This window comes from Berkeleyomyces rouxiae (genome assembly GCF_048999995.1).
Source record: "Berkeleyomyces rouxiae strain 22BRR77 chromosome Unknown BrBRR77_ptg000002l, whole genome shotgun sequence".
NCBI classification, from domain to species: Eukaryota; Fungi; Ascomycota; class Sordariomycetes; order Microascales; family Ceratocystidaceae; genus Berkeleyomyces; species Berkeleyomyces rouxiae.
The window spans coordinates 3,427,407-3,447,219 of NW_027396492.1; the positions used below are offsets into that span (position 1 = coordinate 3,427,407).

Sequence of the window (19,813 nt, forward strand, 5' to 3'; positions counted from 1 at the left end):
TGTTGTACAGAGGAAAACCCGGGTTACACAACTCAAACAGAAGCTCAGGCAGGGAGCGTGTCGTTGTTCAAGTAGCATCGGGCAGTGTCTGGTGTCGAATGGCGATGGGAGGCCATCCACAAGAAATAGAGAAGATTGGGGGGATGCGGGAACGGTCAGATCAAGCTGCGGACAAAACCGTAGATGAAAGTCTAGAGATAGTATCACGACAGGTGAAATTGAGAGGATGGCCTATGCAACCAGAAGAACGGAAACTAGCAGGACAAACACGAGAGAACAGGAGCCAAAAGCTCTACTGTCTTCTGCGCATTGCACCAAACATGGGTCCATTCCAGCTAGCAGGGACCGGGTGGATTCCAGCAGCCTGGAAGTTGTTGAGACGGCCCCACCGTGGTTCCAGTACGACTGGGACAACAGGCTCAGGCTCGCTGGGTGGCGTTGGAGTTATCGAGGAATCGGCAGAGCATAGGCACACAATGCCAACACACACAGTCGACAAGAGCGACAACAAAAGGCCAAGGGCAAAAACAACAGTGGTCGTCAGGCAGACCAGCAAGATATCGACAGCCCGGAGGAGATCAGGTAGGGATAGCCCAGCTGCCCAGTGCATTGGCTAAAAAAGCTCCCAGCAAACAGTGGCAATCGCTGTCCGAATCCCCCATCCACACAGGCTCAGGGCGTGAGAAGCACGACGAGAAATTGATCGAGTGGTATCGCTGTACCACGACATTCCAGCATAGTAGCCCATTTCGACATAGGGCCACAAGAACAGGACGATCAAGCGCAGGAGCTGGCACCATGGCATGACGAGGGCACCAACTATGAGGTAGCACACCTCCCACAACTCCCACCTATCCTTGCCTGGGGGTGGCGGAGGTCCAAAGGACCTGACAAACCGCAGGAGCGAAAGGGGGATGGCCAAGGTGGAACAGACGCCGTGGCGCAAGGCAGCGAAGAGAAGAGCCAACAGGGTGGGCAGGGCGAGGCGAGCAAGCAGGATGAAGAAGGCGGAGCAAAAGTAGGAGAAGGGGCTCGCCATGTCGACCGAAACCGAGATGGCAAGGGCCCAGGCCATGCGGGCAAAGCTGACAACAGCCCAAAAGACTGTTCCCAAAAGAGAAAAGACTGGGAACGGGTCGCCCCGGATCGACGTGTGGGGAACAGGGGGCTGCTTCTTACGGCGGCGGACGGGCGCAGGAGCCGGGCAAGGAGACGACACAAGCACCTCGGTCGGCTCAAGGCCCCAGGGCGAACGGGACGAAGGAGAGCGAGGAGAAGGAGGAGAAGAAAGAGGCGAATAAGAGCCCTGCGTGCGCGACGCAGAGCCAAACAACTGGCGGGCGGGGAACGGGCGGTCGTAGGCCTCCCGTAGTTTCGTGCGCGTCGATGACGCCGATGAGGAAACTGAAGAGGCCGAAGCCACGGGGCTCTCCTCAAGCGAATTTCCCGGAGCCTGGGAGAAAGTGAGACGGGAGGGAGACGGCGAGGCATCGCGGGGAGTGGACAGGAACGGCGAGGAAGGGAGGTCTGGGCTCTCAGCCACAGACATCCGGTCTTCGCCGGTCGTGAGACCGGCATCCCAGGGAAAAGCCCGAGCGGGAGAAACTCTCGCGTCAAGCGGCGACGAGAGGAAGGGCGAAGACGACCGGCTTTCGCCAGTGGGGCTGGGAGTGCGGGCCATGTCCCCCCTGTTGTAGGGGACCAGGCTTGGCAGAGCCAGACCGTTGTTGCCCAAAGGCGAGAACGGGTCTGGCAACACCAGGCCATTTGAGGACTGTTCCTCGGGGGACAGGGCAGCATCACCTCCCTCCGCGTCTGACTCAGACGAGAAGGAGTTGAAGCCCCAGTCGCTGGGTCCTTCTTCTTCTTTGTCTTTGCCTTCGTCTTCGTCTTCATCTTCCCCTTCTTCGTCATCACTTGGGTCCAGTGCGCGGGCCAGGACCTGGTTGATAGCCTCCTGCATAGTCAATGACTCTGCTGCCATCAGTGCCTTGGCCTCCGCCACCAAGGCTTCCAGATCTAAGCCCGAGTCTTCGGGCTCTTCCTCGTCCACCTTCTTTGGACGAGGGGCGTTCTCCTTCACATCAAAGGCCCAGCGGACCGTCTTCTTCGGGCGCTCAATAAAGCGCAGCGAGATAGACGGCCGCAGGACCGACTTGAGGGGAGGCTGCGCCCTGGGAAAGGACGCAGACCGCAGCGGGGCCGAAGCCCAAGAGGTCACCCGGTGGACCTTGCCGGACCGGGCGCGATAAAGATCCAGGGTCCGGAGGCGACCGGACCCCGATGCCGAGGCGAAATACGCCGGGCCCGGTGGTGGACCTGGCGGAGACGGCGGGGAAGCCGATCCTCCAGGAGTGGCAGTATGATTCGTGGGCTAGGGCTGGAAGTTAGTGAATGTGTTGACGCAGGAAGGTGTGCACCAAGAAAGGGGGCAACTACTTACACGAGACATGTTGACACAGGGGCAGGTAGCTAGCAAGAAAAGCAACAGCAGTAACAGCAAGAGCAAACACCAGACGAGAATCGAGGATAGAACAATGACCCAAGTCAACAGGCAACTACGACGAGAGAGAAAGAGGCCAGTAACAATGGACGATGGTAGAAGCCAGAGCAGTTGCAGAAAACAACAGAATCAGAAAGTCAAGTCAGTCGATGAAGAAAAGCAAAGCCGCGAAGCAAAGTCACAAGTAGTCAAACGGACGCAATGTCGGAGTGATGATGTAGAAGAAAGAAATGAATCGACCAGCAACCGGAGCAACAGGAGACTGCCCGCATTTTTATACCCAGAGAGCCCCCCCTGCTCAAGACCGTCAGCTCTGGTTGGCTGGCGCAATCAGCCCGGCCCGAAATGGAAGGCGGGGAGCCATATGACTGGCAGAATTCGGGACGCGACACGCGTCGGGCCGGCGGGGAGAAGGTACGGGGATTCAGACGGACAGGACGATTGGGTTTTAGTGGTGGATATCTCGGTCAGAATCGCTCGTATAACTGGCCTGGGAGGTCCATTCGATTCAGAAATGGTACTTCCATACAGGACCAAAGGCTTTTGACGCGCGGAGTCCGCTGCTCGGTCTCCCGGTCGCATCTTGCCCGCAGAAGACATCTCAGAAAGTAGGCACTCCATGATATCACGGTAAAATAAGCGTTGTGATACATTTTCAAGACCCTCATATGAACCCCCGCCATTGAGAGTATTGGAAAACGCGGTTGCATGTTTAAAAGGCCCTGCGTAACTGGAAATGTATCTCTCCTCCGACACCATAGGACCCCTCTCCGCCACATGTCGTCAATATAAGCTTTTTTAGCGTCGCACTACATCCCTCCCTCTCGACGCCAAGAACTCATTTCCCGCCTGCTCCTCAACCTTTTGACATGTGCAAATACGCACGAGTCACCGCTACATCCTGGCTTGATATCAACCTCAATCGACCACTGCGCACATCCTCTTGCTATCAAAAACTTCTCCGAGCCCATTGCACTCTGTCCATGCCCCCACCACCCACTCGGCCCGAACCGGCAGGCTTGATTTGATTGTTTTTATTTTACCTGTCTACTCGCGAGGGGTTCTCGACATACGACAGGGGACTACAAGTCCCCCCCGCAAGGTCCTTGACTTGACTTGACTTGACTTTATTTTACGTGACTAAGCTACATGAAAAGCATTACACGGCCCGCCGTGAGGCGGACACAGATCCTAGCAGATCTGCTAGTCATGAGAAAACCCTAGAAATCGGGGCTTTTCAACCCCCGCGTGAGCGTAGGATATCTAGTGGGTGGAATTCTGCATGTGTGGTACAAGGAAACAAGTAACAAAAGAAAAAAAAAAAAAAAAAACGGAAAGTATACAGAAACGAACGCAGTAAAGCACATGGTAGCAAAAGAAAAGACAGAACAGAAGCAAAACAAAAAACGAAAAACCATATCTTCGAAAGATGGCGCCGCAGACAAAGGAAATATGTGAGAAGGTGGTGTGGATTTATTCAGCCTGCGTGGCGCTGGGCATCAACTTCTTTGCGAGAGCGCGGAAGCCCTTCTCGGAGACGATCAGCTTCTGAATGAATCTTTCTTGGAAAGGTCTAGCGACATGGGCGCAGGTCCATGCGTGAAAGGCAGACTTCTCCTCGTTGCAGTCTGGGCAGAGTAGTTCGGCGTCTTCGTGAGCAAAGCGGCGGTGGTACTGGGCGAAGTCCCCATGAGCGGATCTCGCACTCAGCACACGACCAACCGTCTGTCGTCCGAAGCTTTTATACTCGTGCTTCCAGAGTTTGGGCGCATCTAACTGGTGCGTCAGGTGGGAGGGCTTCTTCTGGGTGTTCCACCACTTGTCAGAGCCTTCCTGGAGCCATGTTTTGCGCCACCGCTGGGCCCGGGCAAGCGACATAAACTCTGTCTCTGTGTGGTCCCTGGCAGCGCCTCCTTTTGCGCGTTCGTCAGCCGCTTCGTTTCCCTGTACCCCCATGTGACCAGGGACCCAGTGTACGTAGGCGGTACAGCCGGGCCTGTGGATGTGCCAATTGCGAAGCTTTGACTTGACGCTATCGATCTGGTTTTGGGACGTTCCGATCTTTGTTGTTGGGTTGAGGATGCGGTCGACGACACTCCTGTTGTCCAGGCAGAGGTGTAGAGTTTTGCTTTGACCCGCGTATTCCACTTCAGCACACTCAAGTGCATGAAGGGCTGCGATGGCTTCGGCATCTGCGACTTCATTCCATTTACCCGTTGGTATGGGCCCTGCGAGCGTGTCCTCCGGGTACCCTACGACCCAGCCTGCTCCGGTGAAACCAGAAGCCAGCATGGAACCGTCCGAGTACGCCCATATGTCGTCAGGACACCTGCTCCGCCGTTCGGCGTGTCTCTGCACCTCCTCCTCCTTGTCGGCGAAGGGCAGAGATCCAGGGTATGGTGATATAGCTGTTTTGTCATACAGGTAGCTGGCCTGTGGGATTGATTTTGGTAGAAGCCTGCGGAGTGCGTAAACTCGCGCGTCTCTCTTGTCCCGGACTAGCATGTGATTGGGGTCAAGGGTTGCTAGCCGGATGGCTTCTCGGTGATGGAGGTCGTCTAGGATGAGTTCCATCGTGGGGATTTTGGCTGCGTGATGGAGCAGGGCGGTCGAGGTCGTGCAGTACACCGGGAGGGCCGCCCGCAGGGCTGCCCGTAATGTCTTTCCCAGTTGAGACTCTAGATGTACAATCTGCCGCCTGCGCGTCCGTAAAGGCCACCATGCGACCGCAGCAAACGTTAGAATTGGTATGACACACGCACGCACTGCATGTATCAGGGACTCTGTTGGTGCCCCTTTGTAGACTCCGGAGAGCATCCTGATTCCACTGATAGCCTTTTGGGCTTTCCTCACGGCCAGAGCGACCTGGGGGCGCGGAGACTGCTTTCTATGGAGGAGGGCGCCTAGCCAGCGTAGGGGTTCGTTGACGCCGACTGGAGCGAGGGATTGTCCATTGGGGAGGATGACCTCGGGGTTCCCCATGTTTCGCTTGTGGGTAATGTGAATATACCCGGATTTAGCCCAGTCTAAGGAGAGCCCGTTTCCGGAGCACCAGGACTGAGCCACCTCGAGGTCCATCTTGAGGAGAGCAGCATTCTCTCTGAGTGTTAAGGATTTGGCTACGAGACACCCATCGTCTGCATAGCCTAATGCTGTGGGGACTCTTTCGTATAGCGGGGCCATGAAGAGGAGAAAGAGTATGGGTGAGATTGGTGAGCCTTGGGGCAGGCTTCCACCGAGGGGGGTTGGTTGGTCGTGGAACCCATCCAAGGAGATAGTGGAGGTGCGACCTGACAAAAAGGAGGCTGTCCAGCGGCATATTGAAGCGGGCCATCCTTATGAGATAAGCCGGTTCACCATGCGGTTGGGTGTGACGGAGTCAAGGTCCTTGACTTGACTTTGACTTGACTTGACTTTATTTTACGTGACTAAGCTACATGAAAAGCATTACACGGTCCGCCGTGAGGCGGACACAGGCCCTCTCGGGCCTGCCAAACATGAGAAGACCTTGGTCATCGGGGCCCTTCGACCCCCGCGCGAGCGTAGGACAACCAGTAAATGGAATTCTGCATGCGACAAGGAAACAAGTAACAAAAGCAAAAAAAAAAAACAATTTCCCCAGATAAACCCTAACCCCCACAAAAAGTTGACCATCCCCACCAACATTCGTTCGACCGAGAAACGTGGCCAGACACAAAGTCGACCATCACAACCAGCGTGGCATGGAAAAACCCGAGTCGTTGAGCGGGTGAAAAACCATGCCAGATGAGCCCCCGGAGACTAGGGGTGTATCCTTCCGCTTTTCGAAGTGGCCGCCGCACCGAATCATGGCTGAGGCTCGATGCAGTCCCCGAGTGCCACAGCAGGACAAAGGAAAGACAAAGGAAAAGGAAAAAAACGAAGGTGGACTGTCTGAACCTTCAAAGGGACAGTCCCAAGTTGCATTGAATTGAAAGTCTTTATTTAACCTGTCTACTCGCGAGGGATTCTCGGCATACGACAGGGGACCATTGCTGGTACCAGAAATACATACAGCTGTTTAAAAACCAGCACCCGAATCCGCCTATAGATAGTTGCACTGGCGAAGTGTAATGACGTGCAGTTTCCCACCGCCCAGCTGCTAGGACTGTCCCTCTCTCGTGCAACCTCCAAACAAAACCCGGAATCCTGGCTAACTGCTGTAGTACCGCGCAAAAAGCGCAACAACCCCAAACCATCCCCCAAAGAAAAAGTGGAACCAAAACCAGCGCAGCCCTGCTGTGGAGCTACCATCCCCACCAACATTCATTCGTCGGCTAAAGGGTGGGAAAACGAGAAAAATTCTCGCAGACGAACCAATCAGCGGACGTGGCCTGGGGGCTCTCGAAAGAGCGAAAAAACCACGGCCAGATGAGCCTCCAGAAGTCTGGTGATCGTGGGACCTGAAGAAAGAAAAGTTGGCGTAACCGTAGCGTGCGCAATGGATGAGGCACAGCGATACGGTTCCCGCGCCACGGGGCGGACTACCTGAACCTTCCAGAAAGGCGGTCCATCGAGAGTGAGTGTGTCTCCCTGAGGTGCAGTGCAGAGTGCTCGAGGGGCCGACGGTCGTAGCGGTGGTGAGAAAAGGGGCGAACGTCGACGAGATCAACCCACGAGAGGGGAAAAAGACGGGCTCAAGGCCTCACAACTCGAAAAAAGAATAGACGCAGCTTTGGGGATATGTGCGCGCTCGTTCAAGCCCACAACGAGGGGGGAATGTTCGTTTTTTGGCCAGGGGGCGACATCTTGAACTCAAAGGTGCCACCCCGAGGGTTGTAGGAGGGAAGGTTGCAGTCCCAAGTTGCGAAGATGGATCCACGAGTTGTTGTGTGTGGCGGCGATAAAGGGCCGGCGATCGCGAGGAGGGTGTCGTGAAAAGGGGGCGAGTCGACGGCGAGGAAATCCCTCAAAGTTGGGAGAAAGCGGACTCTGGCTTCGCAGCTCGTTGTCATGTTGAAGAGACGAGAATGGCAGCAGCATTGGGATCGTGTTGCTGTCCTCGTGAGACCCTCAGCCTAGGCTCGAGGGGGGGAGGCCGACCTCAAAGGTACCCCCCCGAGGGTTGTAGGAGGGAAGGTTGGTGACTAAGTTACATGAAAAGCATTTGATTTGATTTGATTGTCTTTATTTTACCTGTCTACTCGCGAGGTATTCTCGACATACGACAGGGGACTAAAACTAGTACCAAGAAATACATACAGAAGCTAAAGAACCAAAAACCCAGAATCATGCATACAGAAAATCCCCACAGCACGAAGTATAATGACGGAGGGTCCCCCGACCGCCCAGCGCAATGGCTGTCCTTCGCTTGTAAGGCCCCAAACAAGACCCCAAGCCTCGGCCTTTACCCTGTAGAAGACCAAACCCAAAAGAAAGATAGAACATGACAAAAGAAAAGTAACAAAGGAAAGACAAGAAGTAGAGAGAGAAAGGGAGAACGAGCAAACAGACGAGAGTGGCAGCGCGCGCGCTAAGCCGAGAGGCCCGGGGGAGCCCCCGCACTGGGAGGTGGAGGGGCGGGCGGTGGTAGGCTCGACGGGGAGCGAGCGGGAGGGTCGGCGGCCTGTGGGTGCACCTCAGTCCTCGCACGGCGGTGGGCGAGCAGCACAGTGGGTGCTTTAGCTGCCTTGGCGGCCAGCCAGGTGGCCCCGCGCTTGGTGCCTATCAACTTCTGGAAGAAGCTGCGGGACACCCGCTGTGGGTTCCGGGGGCAGACCCAAACATGTTCTGGGGCGGTCTCCGATCCGCAAAGGGGGCAGGAGAGCACGGCGTCCACATGTTCGAAGCGGCGATGGTAGGCCGCAAAGTCGCCATGGCCGGACAGAGCAGTCAGCACTGCGCAGGCGAGCTTGCGATCTGTCTCGTCAAGGAGACTTGACCAAGCCTTCTTGGGGGGTTCAACTGGGCGGTGCAGATGGGGTCTGATGGCGCGTCCCTCCTCTGCCCACCAGGCGCGGAAAGCAGAGTCGAGACGGGAGCGGAAATAGTGGCGGGCCCAGGAGAGCGACATGCCGTCCAGCCAGATGTTTGTCCTGGCCCCTAGCTTTGCTTGCTCATCTGCGAGCTCATTGCCCGCGATGTCGGAGTGGCCCGGGACCCAAATAGCCTCTACCTCGGGTGGGCCGTCGGGCCAGGGCCTTGGTCGTGGCCGCTCTGGGTGCGGTCTGATCCAGCTTGCGCAGATCATCTGGGCGCGCCTCAGATACTGCTCGGAGGTGCCCGGCTTGGCGTAGCGAGACGTGAGCCGGTTCACTGCGGCGAGATTGTCGGAGCAGATCCAGACCTTGCGGCACTGTGGCTTCTCCCATGAGTCGACCTCTGCCAGGGCCTTGGCGATGGCCAGCACCTCGGCGTCATGGACTTCGGCGCGGAACGGGGCAGGGCAGTTGCCCGTGGACAGGGTCCTGCCGTCCTGAATGACCACCCAGCCGGCGCCGACCTTGTCATCCCTCAGCTTGGATCCATCCGTATAGATCCAGAGATCTGAGGGGTCCGAGGAGCGGACTAGTAGCTGGTGGGCCGCGGCTGCGGCCTCCTTGTCGCCTTGCAGCGGGGGGCGGGTTGTCGGGAGCACTCCCTTGCACCCAGCAGGGAGGCTCGTGGCGATCCTGTGCGGGAGTAGCCTCTTGAGCGTACCCAGCTTGCCACCATCGGTGTCTCCGAACCCTAAGGGGTGGTTTGCCGGGGCTAGAGATGCCCTGATGCCGGCCGAGGCCAGGAGGTGGTCGAGGACGCAGCTCATGGGGGGGAACCCCGATGCCAGGTTGAAGATCGCACATGGCGTCGTGCAATATAAGGGCAGCGCTGCACGTAGTCCCCTCCTGACCGTGCGGTCCAGGATGTGGGCAGCCCCGAGAAGGCCCCGGGAAGGCTTGGTTGGCGAGGGGCCAGGGCGCCACCACGTGGCCGCCGCGTATGTCAGTTTCGTGACCACGCAGGCGCGGACGGCCGTGAGAGCCCCCCTAATCGGCGCGCCCTTCCAACAACCGGACAAGATCTGGATGCCTCGGATCACGGGCGCCGTCCTCTGGGCTACGTCGCGGATGTGCGGCAGGAACGACAGGTTGCGGGACCACAACACGCCCAGCCAGCGCAGAGTCCCGCGGGGGTCCACCGCATCGCTTGATGGCAACGATTAATGTTACCACTACACCAATTACGCGCTATTAATGGTTGTTGACAGTGATGAATCTTTCCAATCTCAAAAAGTGTCGTAAAAGAAACCTTACAACCATAGGAACATGTATCAACCCTACCCAACCCTTACTATTTACCACATCATCAACGCAACTTTTCTCTCTCAGCAACCTCAAAAAACGATATAAGACACCTCTTTCCGTTCAGAAAGACCGAAGAAGTATTATAAGAATGACGGAGTCGAGCAGCACTGCAAGCGCGCAGGCGCAGCCATCACGCCCAGAGGTGCCGCCCAAGAACAACATGGCGGACATCCTGGCCAACTGGCACGCGAAGAAGATCCAGGAAGCTACCGCGCTGGCCGAAATCGCGGGTGAAATCGCGGCCAAAATGGACGAAGGGGCTACTAAAGCCTTCAAAGACGCCTCGATCAAGAATGGGGACGAGAAGAGAAAGAAGTTGGAGAAGGCACTGGCAGACACCCTGAAGTGGTGGTGCGAGTCAGGCGGAGGAGTGGACACCGTGACTGCGGGTCCAGCCCCTTCACACGCAACGACCAACAACGCCCGCGGCAACAGCACAGCGCCAGCCGCAAAGGAGACCTCGAACAAGTCGGGAAAAGATACGCCCGCCAATACCGGGACTACGAAGGCGTCCCCCAACGAGGGACGGGAAAATGCCACGGGACCGACGAGCGGTCCGAAGACGAACAACTCGACATGGTCGCAAGTTGCCAAGAAGGGGGCAAAAGAACCGGCGCCTCAGCCAGAGCCCAAGACCAAGAAGCGCACGAGCGCGGAAAAGAAGGTATTCGTGGAGCTACCGGAAGGATCCCAGTTTAGGGAACTTAGCCCGAGCGCCATTACTAGACGCCTCAACGAGGGAGTCCCCAAGGGGAAGGGAGTGTTGGAGGCGGGCTTCAGCAAGAAGGGACTGATACTTGTCGCTGAAGGAAAGGCGAAAGACCTGATGGATCGCGCAGAGCACATCAAGAAGGCTTTAGACGCAGTTACAGTCAAAGAACCCTGCACGTGGCAATTCGTGCGCGTATACCGGGTTGAGCGAACCATCCGGGAGCTCGGAAGCGACGGGAAAATTGCCGCCCGCGCCGTGACTGAAGAGGACATCCGAACGGCGGCCATGGAAGCCTTTGGATGTGCACCCCTGGCCCTATCGTGGTGGATCTAGGAGGGCATGCACGAGGGAACAGTGTCGATTGCGCTGGATCCCAAAAAGATGAAGGGAAGACCCAACCACGTGGCGTTCATGGGAACGACACGACCGGTCTCGTACCCATCCAGACGTCCCCAGGCCCGCGGCCACTCCCAGGAAACCACCGCGGAGGAGCCAACCGGGCGCAACACCGGCGATGAAGCCTCAAGAAAGAGAAGAAGGGTCGTCTCCCCCCACGGTATACGAGACAATGGTGACCATGAAATGGACGTCACAGAGCCCTCCGCCAATGACGACGACGTGACGAAGACCGCCCCCGCAAAAGACGCAGAGAAGTCCGGGGCCCCCCAAGTTAAGAACAAGGATGATGTCGCCACTTCCCCGGCCGACGCGATGGAGACCCGGGAAGAAGAACTATGATGGAGGGCCCTATAGAGCCAACAAGGAAGTAGAGTGTTAGAATAGCGTAGATTAACGTGTAGAAGGTAGCGCCATCACACGCAACCCCATTGCAACAGGCACATACTCTGGGAGCAGATATCATTGCCATCCAGGAACCCTGGGTGGGCAAAGATAAAAAAGCCAACAAAACACAGACGCACCATCAATACGACCTGGTGGCACCAATGACGACATGGGACCCAAGACCAAGGGCCTTATTGTACGTGAGGAAGGGACCACGATTTGAGTGCAGGTCACTTGGAGAGGAGCACCCTGACATCACGACAGTAACGATTCGATCTGGAAATACGACAATCCAGATAATAAGCATATACAACGCAGGCAGAGGGTCTGTGAGAACGAACGAGGCGGTCCTACGACTTTTAGAGACTCGCATATCCAGCCCTAGTCTGACAGCCGGAGACTTCAACCTCCACCATCGGGTATGGGACGAGAAATGCGAGAGGACGTCTCCCGAAGCGGAAAAACTTTTGGAGTGGGTAGAGGAGCATGAGGCAGTCGTACTCAACGCCCAGTTAGGCCCAACCCACGACAGGGGACACACCATTGATTTGGCCATTGCGACCAGAGGACTCTTGGCGCAACGGACAGTGAGGAAGGAAATCATTCCAGGCTTATCACCTAGCGACCACGAAGGCCTCATGACGACCATAGAGGGAGCACCAGCAGACAGCGACGCCACGGAAAAGCGACGAGACCTGAAGAAGTTGGATGAGGAGCGATTCGCTAAGGAATGCAAGCGACTCAAAGACGACCTGGAGAGACTGACAGCCGACGACCCCGAGACGATTGAAGGGGGCCCGCAGGGCTATGCTGACAAGCTTGCTGAAGCCCTCACTGTGGGACTACAACGGGCAGTGGAGGTCTGTGCCCCGGAGGTACGGCCGAACAAACGAGGAGTGCCCTGGTGGGATGACAGGTGCAAGGAAGCCGCGAAAGTACACCGGAGAGCCAGACGAAGGTGGAAACAAGCCATGAGAAGTGGCGGAGCTAGGCCCGAGATCGCAGAGCAGAGGAACCTGGCAAAGAAGAAGTTGTGCAAAGAGGTTCGCAGAGCGAAGAAAAACTACTACGCGAAGGAGATCAGAGAGATCACCGACACGAGAAAGATTTTTGAAGCAGCCAACTGGGCCCATAAACAGGCCAAGCAACGCACCCCTCCTCTCAAGAAGCCCAACGGGGAGATGCTGTCAGACACCAGGGACAAGTGCGAACTCCTCTCGGACGTGCATGCACCGACAAGACGAGAAGATGACGAAGCACTGGGCCCACTAGACGAAGACGGGAGAAGGGTCTGGGACCCCCCAACCGAGTCAGAAGTGTTGCGGGCCATCAAAAAGCCAGCAAACACAGCCCCGGGAATGGACGGACTCCGAAACGATCTGTGGAAAAAGGCCTGGCCGCACCTGAAAGAAGCCATTGTCCGCCTCTACCAAGTGGCCCTGACCCACGGAGTACACCCTGACATTTTCAAGAAGACCCGTATGTGTCCGGTCCCCAAGCCAGGGAGAGACCGTCGAGAGCCAAGGGCATACAGACTCATCTCGCTGCTACCGACCCTGGGCAAAGGCCTGGAGCGACTGGTGGCAAGGCGGCTGGCCTATGAAGCCGTGGAAAGAGACGTCATCCCCAAGAGGTACGCTTGTGCGATTCCAAAGCGCGCGTGCTCAGACCTGTTGCTCAGTCTGGTAGACGAGATCGAACGGGGCTGGGAAATGAAGAACGCAGTGTCGATAGCTACATTCGATGTCAAAGGAGCTTTCGATACTGTCACGCCGAACCGCATGGTCAACCGACTTCAGGAGGAAGGGTGGCCAATAGCACTGTGCAAATGGACAAGATCGTTTCTACAAGGACGAAGCGCAGCGCTAGCGATGGACGGTCATGTCACGGACACGAGACAGCTGGGAGGCTCACTACCCCAAGGGTCACCGGTCTCCCCGATTCTCTACATGCTGTTCATGGCCCCTCTATACAGCTCTCTACCGGGAGCTAGGGGTTACGCAGACGCCGGATGTGTCTTGTGGGCTTCGCCAGTTTTGAAGACCAATGCACAGGGGTTGGCTCTCCTTTTGGAACGGGCTGATAACTGGTGCAGAGGAAATGGCCTACAGTTGGACCAGGGAAAGACGGGGATCCTGCACCTCACCAAGAAAAAGCAGGCAGGGAACCCTCCCGTGAAGTTACCGGACGGGAACGTTATTGAGGCTACGCCACAGGGCAGCACTCTCCGCTGGCTCGGACTAGAGCTGGACAGGAAGCTAGCGTTCACTCAGCACCGCGACAAGACGATCAGGAAGATTGAGACCACAGCCAGCGGGCTGAGACTCCTCGCAGGATGCCACAAGGGAGCTCCCCCGGGCCTTTTACTACATGTAGTGAGAGCCTGTGCAGTCTCCAAACTGACGTACGCTGCGGCCGCCTGGTGGCCGATGCACAAGGAACGGAAGATCGCCACGACAGCCAAGCTATTTGATATAGCCCTCAGGAAAGCGATCCGAGCAGTCTTGCCAATGTACAGAACGACGCCAATCGGACTGTTACACCGCGCAGCGATGATTCCGCCGGCAGATATCCTCCTCGATAGCAACGCTAGAAGAGAGGTAACCCGGCTGCACAACCTCGACGACGCTCACCTGTGTAAGGACTGGGACATTGGCAACAGAATTCAGACTCTCTCTAGGCTCCTGCCCAAGACGATACCTAACCCTGGCGGGGTGAGACCTGCAAAGGAGGGACCAGACGACCCATGGAGATAAAGGGCGTCAAAGATGAGGAGGTAGCCAGACATCTAGAGGACCTGCGCATGGCGTGGCCTGATACGGTGTGGGCCTACTCAGACGGGGCGAAAGTCAAAGACGGCGGCGCAGGGGCCGGGTGGACCCTGGTGGTAGACAATACGACCTGCGCCGAAGGTAGCAAACCATTGGGCACCTGGCAAGAAGTGGCTGTCGCTGAGGCAATCGCAGCCCTACACGCCGTGCAAGCGGCCCACGAGCCACCGCAAAAGACGACCGGCGACCTTTACCTATTTCTTGATAACAGGGGCATTGTGAACCGTCTGAATGCAGAAGAGGGCGACCTAGGGACATCCCAAACAGTCATCGACGAGACGAGACGACTCCTGGCAAGCTGGAAGCTGAGACAGGGCGGGCTCTTTGCGCCAAAGGCAAGAGTCAGATGGGTACCGGGCCACAAGAACATCCCCGGCAATGAAAGAGCCGACCGGTTAGCCAGAGGGGTTGCTGGGACTGAAGTTGGCGGACTCGAGATGTCGCTCTCCAGGGCAAAACGGTGGTGCCGAGAGCAGGCCGCCACAGAGTTCAAGACGTGGTGGGGGGCGCAGAACGGGCCTTCCCATATAGACAAGCCAGAGTCCGTCGAACCTTGGAAGTTCAAGGACTACAGGGAACACGACCGACTCGATATTGGCACATTGATGGCAGCAATTTCTGGATACGGCGACTTTGCCACGTACCACTAGAGGTTCGAGCACACCGGGGCCGCTCACGATTATCCGAGATGTGGATAGGAGAAGACTCCGTGGCGCCTGTGGACGTGTAACTTGATTCCAGACAACTGACAGTTGTCGGAGAGACTCGTTATATGGCCTCTGTTCTGCTGTTTACTTTTTAACTCTTGTCATTTAGTATTTGAGCCTATGTGTGTTTTCCCAAGTATCTCTGCGCGAGAGAACCATGATGTCCTTTGGAAAATCCAAGTTGCCACTCACAATCTATTTCGGGGTGTGAACTAGTAATTTAAGCAAAACACCTTACTGCCTAGTCTCACTTACATCTCTTTTTTACCAATGATAGGGCCCTAGTTGAATAGTACATGATTGAGTTTGTGTATTCATACAACCCATCTATTCCAAATAGTCTCTCCGTCGCTCAATGATATCATCTCGCCCAATAGGCCGTGTACCATCGTTGAACACCATAGCCTCGCGGTGCTGTCTGCGAAGCCGCACTTCCTCTTCAGACTGCTCACGCCCTCTAGAAAAAGCACTAGGGGCCGTGGTATTGCATTCTGTAGCATCTTGCTCCTCCCATAGTGACGGACACAGCTCTTCCCAGAACTCGGGATCAAGCTGCTGCTCCGCCTTGGTTGGAAAGGGGAGAAGGCCAGCTACCAGCAGCGCATTCATTCCAAGCGTCGTCTTTTGCAGGCACCTGATTATGTCTGCAGTTCTGTTGCGTCTGTTTGCGGTGTACTCGGAAAAGTTCCTATGCCGCTCTTCAATGCTATCGCCCCAATTCTGCTTGACAAGCCACTTTTCAACGAACTGTGACCGTAGAAGAAGGATGACGTCGCGAGACTGGGTAAGCTCATAAAGAAACGATAGACAAAGCTTCTCGGTCTCATCCCGAAAGTTTTGCTCGTCCCATGTGCTATCATCTAACTTAGGAATTACAGAATCTGGTAGTGATAGCTCTAAGCAGCGCACAAAAGCATCGTACGAGCGCTGATTATTCAATTTTTTGAGCGGATTCCGAGAGCCGTCTGGTTAAATCGCAGTGTCAGCAAGAAGTATACAAAAAGAGGGATAAAAGAATACTTACATGTATTTGTTATCACCAGCGCAAGAGATTGCAGACAGCGAAGCCGGACTTCATGGCTCTTCTTAGTAATGCCTGTGATGAGGATGTCAAGGGTCGCACCATCTTCAACGGCACGATCTGACAAAATCTTTAATGAAATGTCCCGGATGGAATAGTTCGGATGCTCTGCTAGCTTCTCGATTGTATGGAGCGGCAATGCATCTTCAGTCTCCTGAGTAATATACTGAGTCTTGACCTGTACTGGCTCAATAACGCTATCTTCCTTCACCGAGTTTAACATGCTCCACATAACGCCGACCATGGTGACAGCATAAGCCGCCATGCCGAACAACAGCAGACGCTCATTTTTGACACTCCCGATCAGGCTGAGAGAGCTCATGATGGATGCACTTGTGTGTGTGACGTGATTGTGATGTGGGTTCGGGTTCGGGTTTGGGCTTGTGCATCACAAGCTTCAATCACTTTAATCAACCAGCCCTAGCGCTAGAAAGCTTAGCGTAGAAGAGCCGCAGGCGCAGTATAAAAAGGAGTTTGATGCAGCACCACTAAAGAGTACAGAATAGCAACACCAGGATAAGCAATCAAGTGGACAAGTGCATGGCTGATTCAGCCGTTGCCGCCCAAGTTCAGAGGCCAATGAAGACAGCTCTGAAGCTTGCTTGATCCTGGTCCAGTTATGCCCGCGTTCACCGCCTTGCCGATAAGATAGGGATAAGTGGGGCCATACAAAAATAATTTTTGGGATGGGATGGTCTTGAACTTTTTTTTTGCGGTATTGCGATGCTGAGCAGGTCTTAATACTTGCTTGCTCTTGTTGCGACTGGCGCTTGACCGACAAGCGACACTTTTGATTCCATTCCTTATTTTCATACTCCGTCGCAGCCATGGCCCCGTCTCAGCTCAAGCGACTCAAGTCCTCGCTCCGGGAGCAGGGTATTATCGGCCCGCAAAAGTCAAAGAAGCAGAAGAAGGCCCAGGCCAATGATGCCAAAGGCCAGACCGAGAAGCGCCTGCGCAAGGCGGCCGCCTTGGGCAACATTCGCCAGCAATTCAATCCTTTTGATTTGAAGCACAGTCGGGGCCCCAAGTTCGAAGTGACGACCAACAAGCCCGCCGCGTCCAAGGGCGTGATGGGACGGCCTGGCGTGACAAAGGCCGTGGGCGAGCAAAAAGTATACATCTATTCCTCTACCCATATCTGATTCTTTGTAACGTTGCAAATTATCTGCCGCGGCACATGCTTGCTTCATATCGTGCTAACATGGCCCAAAATTCAGCGTCAAGAAACCCTCCTCGTCGAAATGCAACGGCGCAACAAGGTTGGCGGTATCCTCGATAGACGAATCGGCGAATACGATCCCAACATGGCCCTCGAAGACAAGATGCTTGAGCGTTTCGTCGCCGAAAAACAGCGCAGCCACAAGAAATCATCATTATTCGACCTTGAAGATGAGGAGCCTATTAGTGCGCTGACCCACAACGGCCAGGCTCTCAGCTTCGACGACTACAATGATAACGACGACATGTCTGACATTGGCAGCGACGTCTCGATGGACGAGCGCAAGAAGATCAAGCGCCAGCGCTTCCTGGAACAGCTCCAGGCCGACAGAGACGCCATCGAGGGAGATGAAGATGACAGCCAGCCCAAGCCAAAGAAATCCAAACACGAGGTTATGAAGGAGCTCATCGCCAAGTCAAAGATGCACAAGTATGAGCGACAGGCAGCCAAGGAGGACGATCTGGAGGTCATTGCAGATATCGACAAAGAGACTCATGATGTCTTGAACCTGTTGCTAGGCTCGAAGCCCAAGAAAGATGCTGCGCCAGCCGAAAAGACAGTAACCAAGGTTGCCGGCATGGACCGTGCCGACTTTGAGAGGGACTTTGACAGAAAGATCAAGCTGCTTGCCGACGACACTCGCTCAAAGCCTGCCGAGCGCACCAAGACGGATGAAGAAATTGCTGCCGAACAATCCGAGAAGCTCAAGAAGCTGGAGGAGAAGCGCATGAAGCGCATGAACGGCGAAGAGGATTCGTCAGAGTCCGAGCAGTCAGACGACGAGGCCTCCAAGCCTAACCCCGACGGCGACATTAACATGGATGACGAAGAGGAAGATTTTGGTCTGGGTGCCGGTATCAAGACCAGACATACTGCAGCCGAGCTCGGATTCGACGATGAAGACGACTTCCTTATTGACGACGACCTTGTGGCCAGTGGGTCAGACGTGGACATTGCGACCAGCGACGAAGACGACGAGGAAGAATCGGACGACGAGGAGGACGATAGCGAGGACGATGGCAAAGATCAGAATGACGACGATGACGAGTTCACCCAGGGTCTTCGGTTAACAGCACAGGAGCTCCAGAACCCCGCTTTTGAGACTTCGGGTATCAGGACACGTGAGGGGAATGACGAATCCGGCCTGCCCTATACCTTCCCCTGCCCCCAGTCTCTCGAGGATTTCCTAACTATTGTTACTGCCCATCCCTTTGAGAAGGCCCCTACCATTGTGCAGCGAATAAGAGCCCTATACCACCCCAGTCTGGACAGTTCCAACAAAGACAAACTCAGCCATTTTGTAGAGGCTCTAGTTGACTTTGTTGCCAACTGCCATGAGTTCGAGGGTGTCGATTTTTCCGTGGTCGAAAGCGTTTCCAGACACATCCACTCCATGGCCAAGATGTTCCCAATCAATGTTGCCAAGCAGTGCCGCAAGTACATCGCCGAGCTTGCTGAGCAGCGTTCTCTGGCGCCTAGCATGGGCGATCTTGTTCTGTTGACGGCTATTGGGTCCATGTTCCCCACCTCCGACCACTTCCATCAGGTGGTTACGCCCGCCATGCTCTGTATGAACCGCTACCTCGGTCAAAAGGTGCCACAAAACGTCACGGACTATGCCATTGGTGCTTTCTTTGTGACTCTTATCCTGCAGTACCAGCAGCTGGCCAAGCGCTTCGTCCCTGAGGTTCTTGTCTTCACACTCAACGCCCTTGTTTCACTTGCTCCTGTTAAACCATCGACTCCCCTGGGCTCGTTCCCCGTCCACGAGCCTGCCAAAGGTATCCGCATCAGCAAGGGCCAAACTGTTGCCGTTCGCAAGATGATGCTCACTGACTGCGAATTCAAGGATCTCACGGATGTAGAGGAACTGGTGCTCAAAGTATCTCTCGTCAATACCTTTACGCAACTAATCGACGCAGCCTCAGAGCTATGGACCAGCAAAGCCTCATTTGTCGAGACCTTCCAGCCCGCGCAAGACGTACTCAAGCACATTCGCTCCAAGGCCTCGCGCAACCATCTGCCAGCCAGCCTGCTCGAGCGCATCGAGCGCACCATTGCCAAGCTCTCGCGCGCGCTGCAAGTCGCCCAGCTCAACCGCCGGACCCTCGAGCTGCACCACCACAAACCGCTCTCCATCAAGATGTCGTTCCCCAAATTCGAGGACCAGTTCGACCCGACCAAGCACTACGACCCCAACAAGGACCGCGCCGAGTCGGCGCGCCTGCAAAAGGAGTACAAGCGCGAACGCAAGGGCGCCCTGCGCGAGCTACGCAAGGACGCCAACTTTATGGCCCGCGAGAAGCTGCGTGTCAAGAAGCTCAAGGACGAGGCCTACGAGAAAAAGTTCAAGCGCCTGGTGGCCGAAATCCAGGGCGAGGAGGGCGCTGCGTCCAACGAGTACGAGCGCGAGAAGACGGCTCGCAAGAGGGCAAGATCGCGGGCCTAGAGCAGGCAAGCTCTGGGATATGTGTACTTGCTGTTGTTGGTGTTATTGTATCTATTTCTTTTACTTTTTTTTGTCATGCGTGGTTGAGGCTAGGACTGTCCCTATTATCTGGACTCTTCCTCCCCTAGGTATCCTTTCGTTTCATACAAGGAGTTTGTGTGTCGTTGTTGTTCTCTGGCAGCTTAAAAAATCTCGAGACTTTTACAGATTCAATTTTTCAACAA

The 19,813-nt window shown here is 55.5% G+C and overlaps 7 protein-coding genes across 7 annotated transcripts; 3 read left to right on the plus strand and 4 right to left on the minus strand.

The window, feature by feature from the left end:
• Window positions 1-613: 613 nt before the first annotated feature.
• Window positions 614-2,452, minus strand: BROUX77_002529 (uncharacterized protein; the record flags this gene model as incomplete). Its single annotated transcript, XM_073747080.1, has 2 exons — window positions 614-2,374; window positions 2,444-2,452. 2 exons carry the CDS (start codon window positions 2,450-2,452, stop codon window positions 614-616), a joined length of 1,770 nt encoding a protein of 589 aa, XP_073607611.1.
• Window positions 2,453-3,976: 1,524 nt separating this feature from the next.
• On the minus strand, window positions 3,977-5,686 carry BROUX77_002530 (uncharacterized protein; the record flags this gene model as incomplete). Its single annotated transcript, XM_073747081.1, has 1 exon — window positions 3,977-5,686. The coding sequence occupies one exon, from the start codon at window positions 5,684-5,686 to the stop codon at window positions 3,977-3,979; it is 1,710 nt and encodes a 569-aa protein (XP_073607612.1).
• A 2,308-nt stretch (window positions 5,687-7,994) lies between these two features.
• BROUX77_002531 (uncharacterized protein) lies at window positions 7,995-9,803 on the minus strand (the record flags this gene model as incomplete). Its single annotated transcript, XM_073747082.1, has 2 exons — window positions 7,995-9,645; window positions 9,799-9,803. The coding sequence occupies 2 exons, from the start codon at window positions 9,801-9,803 to the stop codon at window positions 7,995-7,997; spliced, it is 1,656 nt and encodes a 551-aa protein (XP_073607613.1).
• An 89-nt stretch (window positions 9,804-9,892) lies between these two features.
• On the plus strand, window positions 9,893-10,849 carry BROUX77_002532 (uncharacterized protein; the record flags this gene model as incomplete). The annotated part of the gene is made up of 1 exon (XM_073747083.1): window positions 9,893-10,849. The coding sequence occupies one exon, from the start codon at window positions 9,893-9,895 to the stop codon at window positions 10,847-10,849; it is 957 nt and encodes a 318-aa protein (XP_073607614.1).
• A 3,253-nt stretch (window positions 10,850-14,102) lies between these two features.
• Window positions 14,103-14,780, plus strand: BROUX77_002533 (uncharacterized protein; the record flags this gene model as incomplete). The annotated part of the gene is made up of 1 exon (XM_073747084.1): window positions 14,103-14,780. The coding sequence occupies one exon, from the start codon at window positions 14,103-14,105 to the stop codon at window positions 14,778-14,780; it is 678 nt and encodes a 225-aa protein (XP_073607615.1).
• Window positions 14,781-15,164: 384 nt separating this feature from the next.
• On the minus strand, window positions 15,165-16,240 carry BROUX77_002534 (uncharacterized protein; the record flags this gene model as incomplete). The annotated part of the gene is made up of 2 exons (XM_073747085.1): window positions 15,165-15,802; window positions 15,862-16,240. The coding sequence occupies 2 exons, from the start codon at window positions 16,238-16,240 to the stop codon at window positions 15,165-15,167; spliced, it is 1,017 nt and encodes a 338-aa protein (XP_073607616.1).
• A 505-nt stretch (window positions 16,241-16,745) lies between these two features.
• BROUX77_002535 (uncharacterized protein) lies at window positions 16,746-19,589 on the plus strand (the record flags this gene model as incomplete). The annotated part of the gene is made up of 2 exons (XM_073747086.1): window positions 16,746-17,033; window positions 17,139-19,589. 2 exons carry the CDS (start codon window positions 16,746-16,748, stop codon window positions 19,587-19,589), a joined length of 2,739 nt encoding a protein of 912 aa, XP_073607617.1.
• Between the last annotated feature and the right edge of the window lie 224 nt (window positions 19,590-19,813).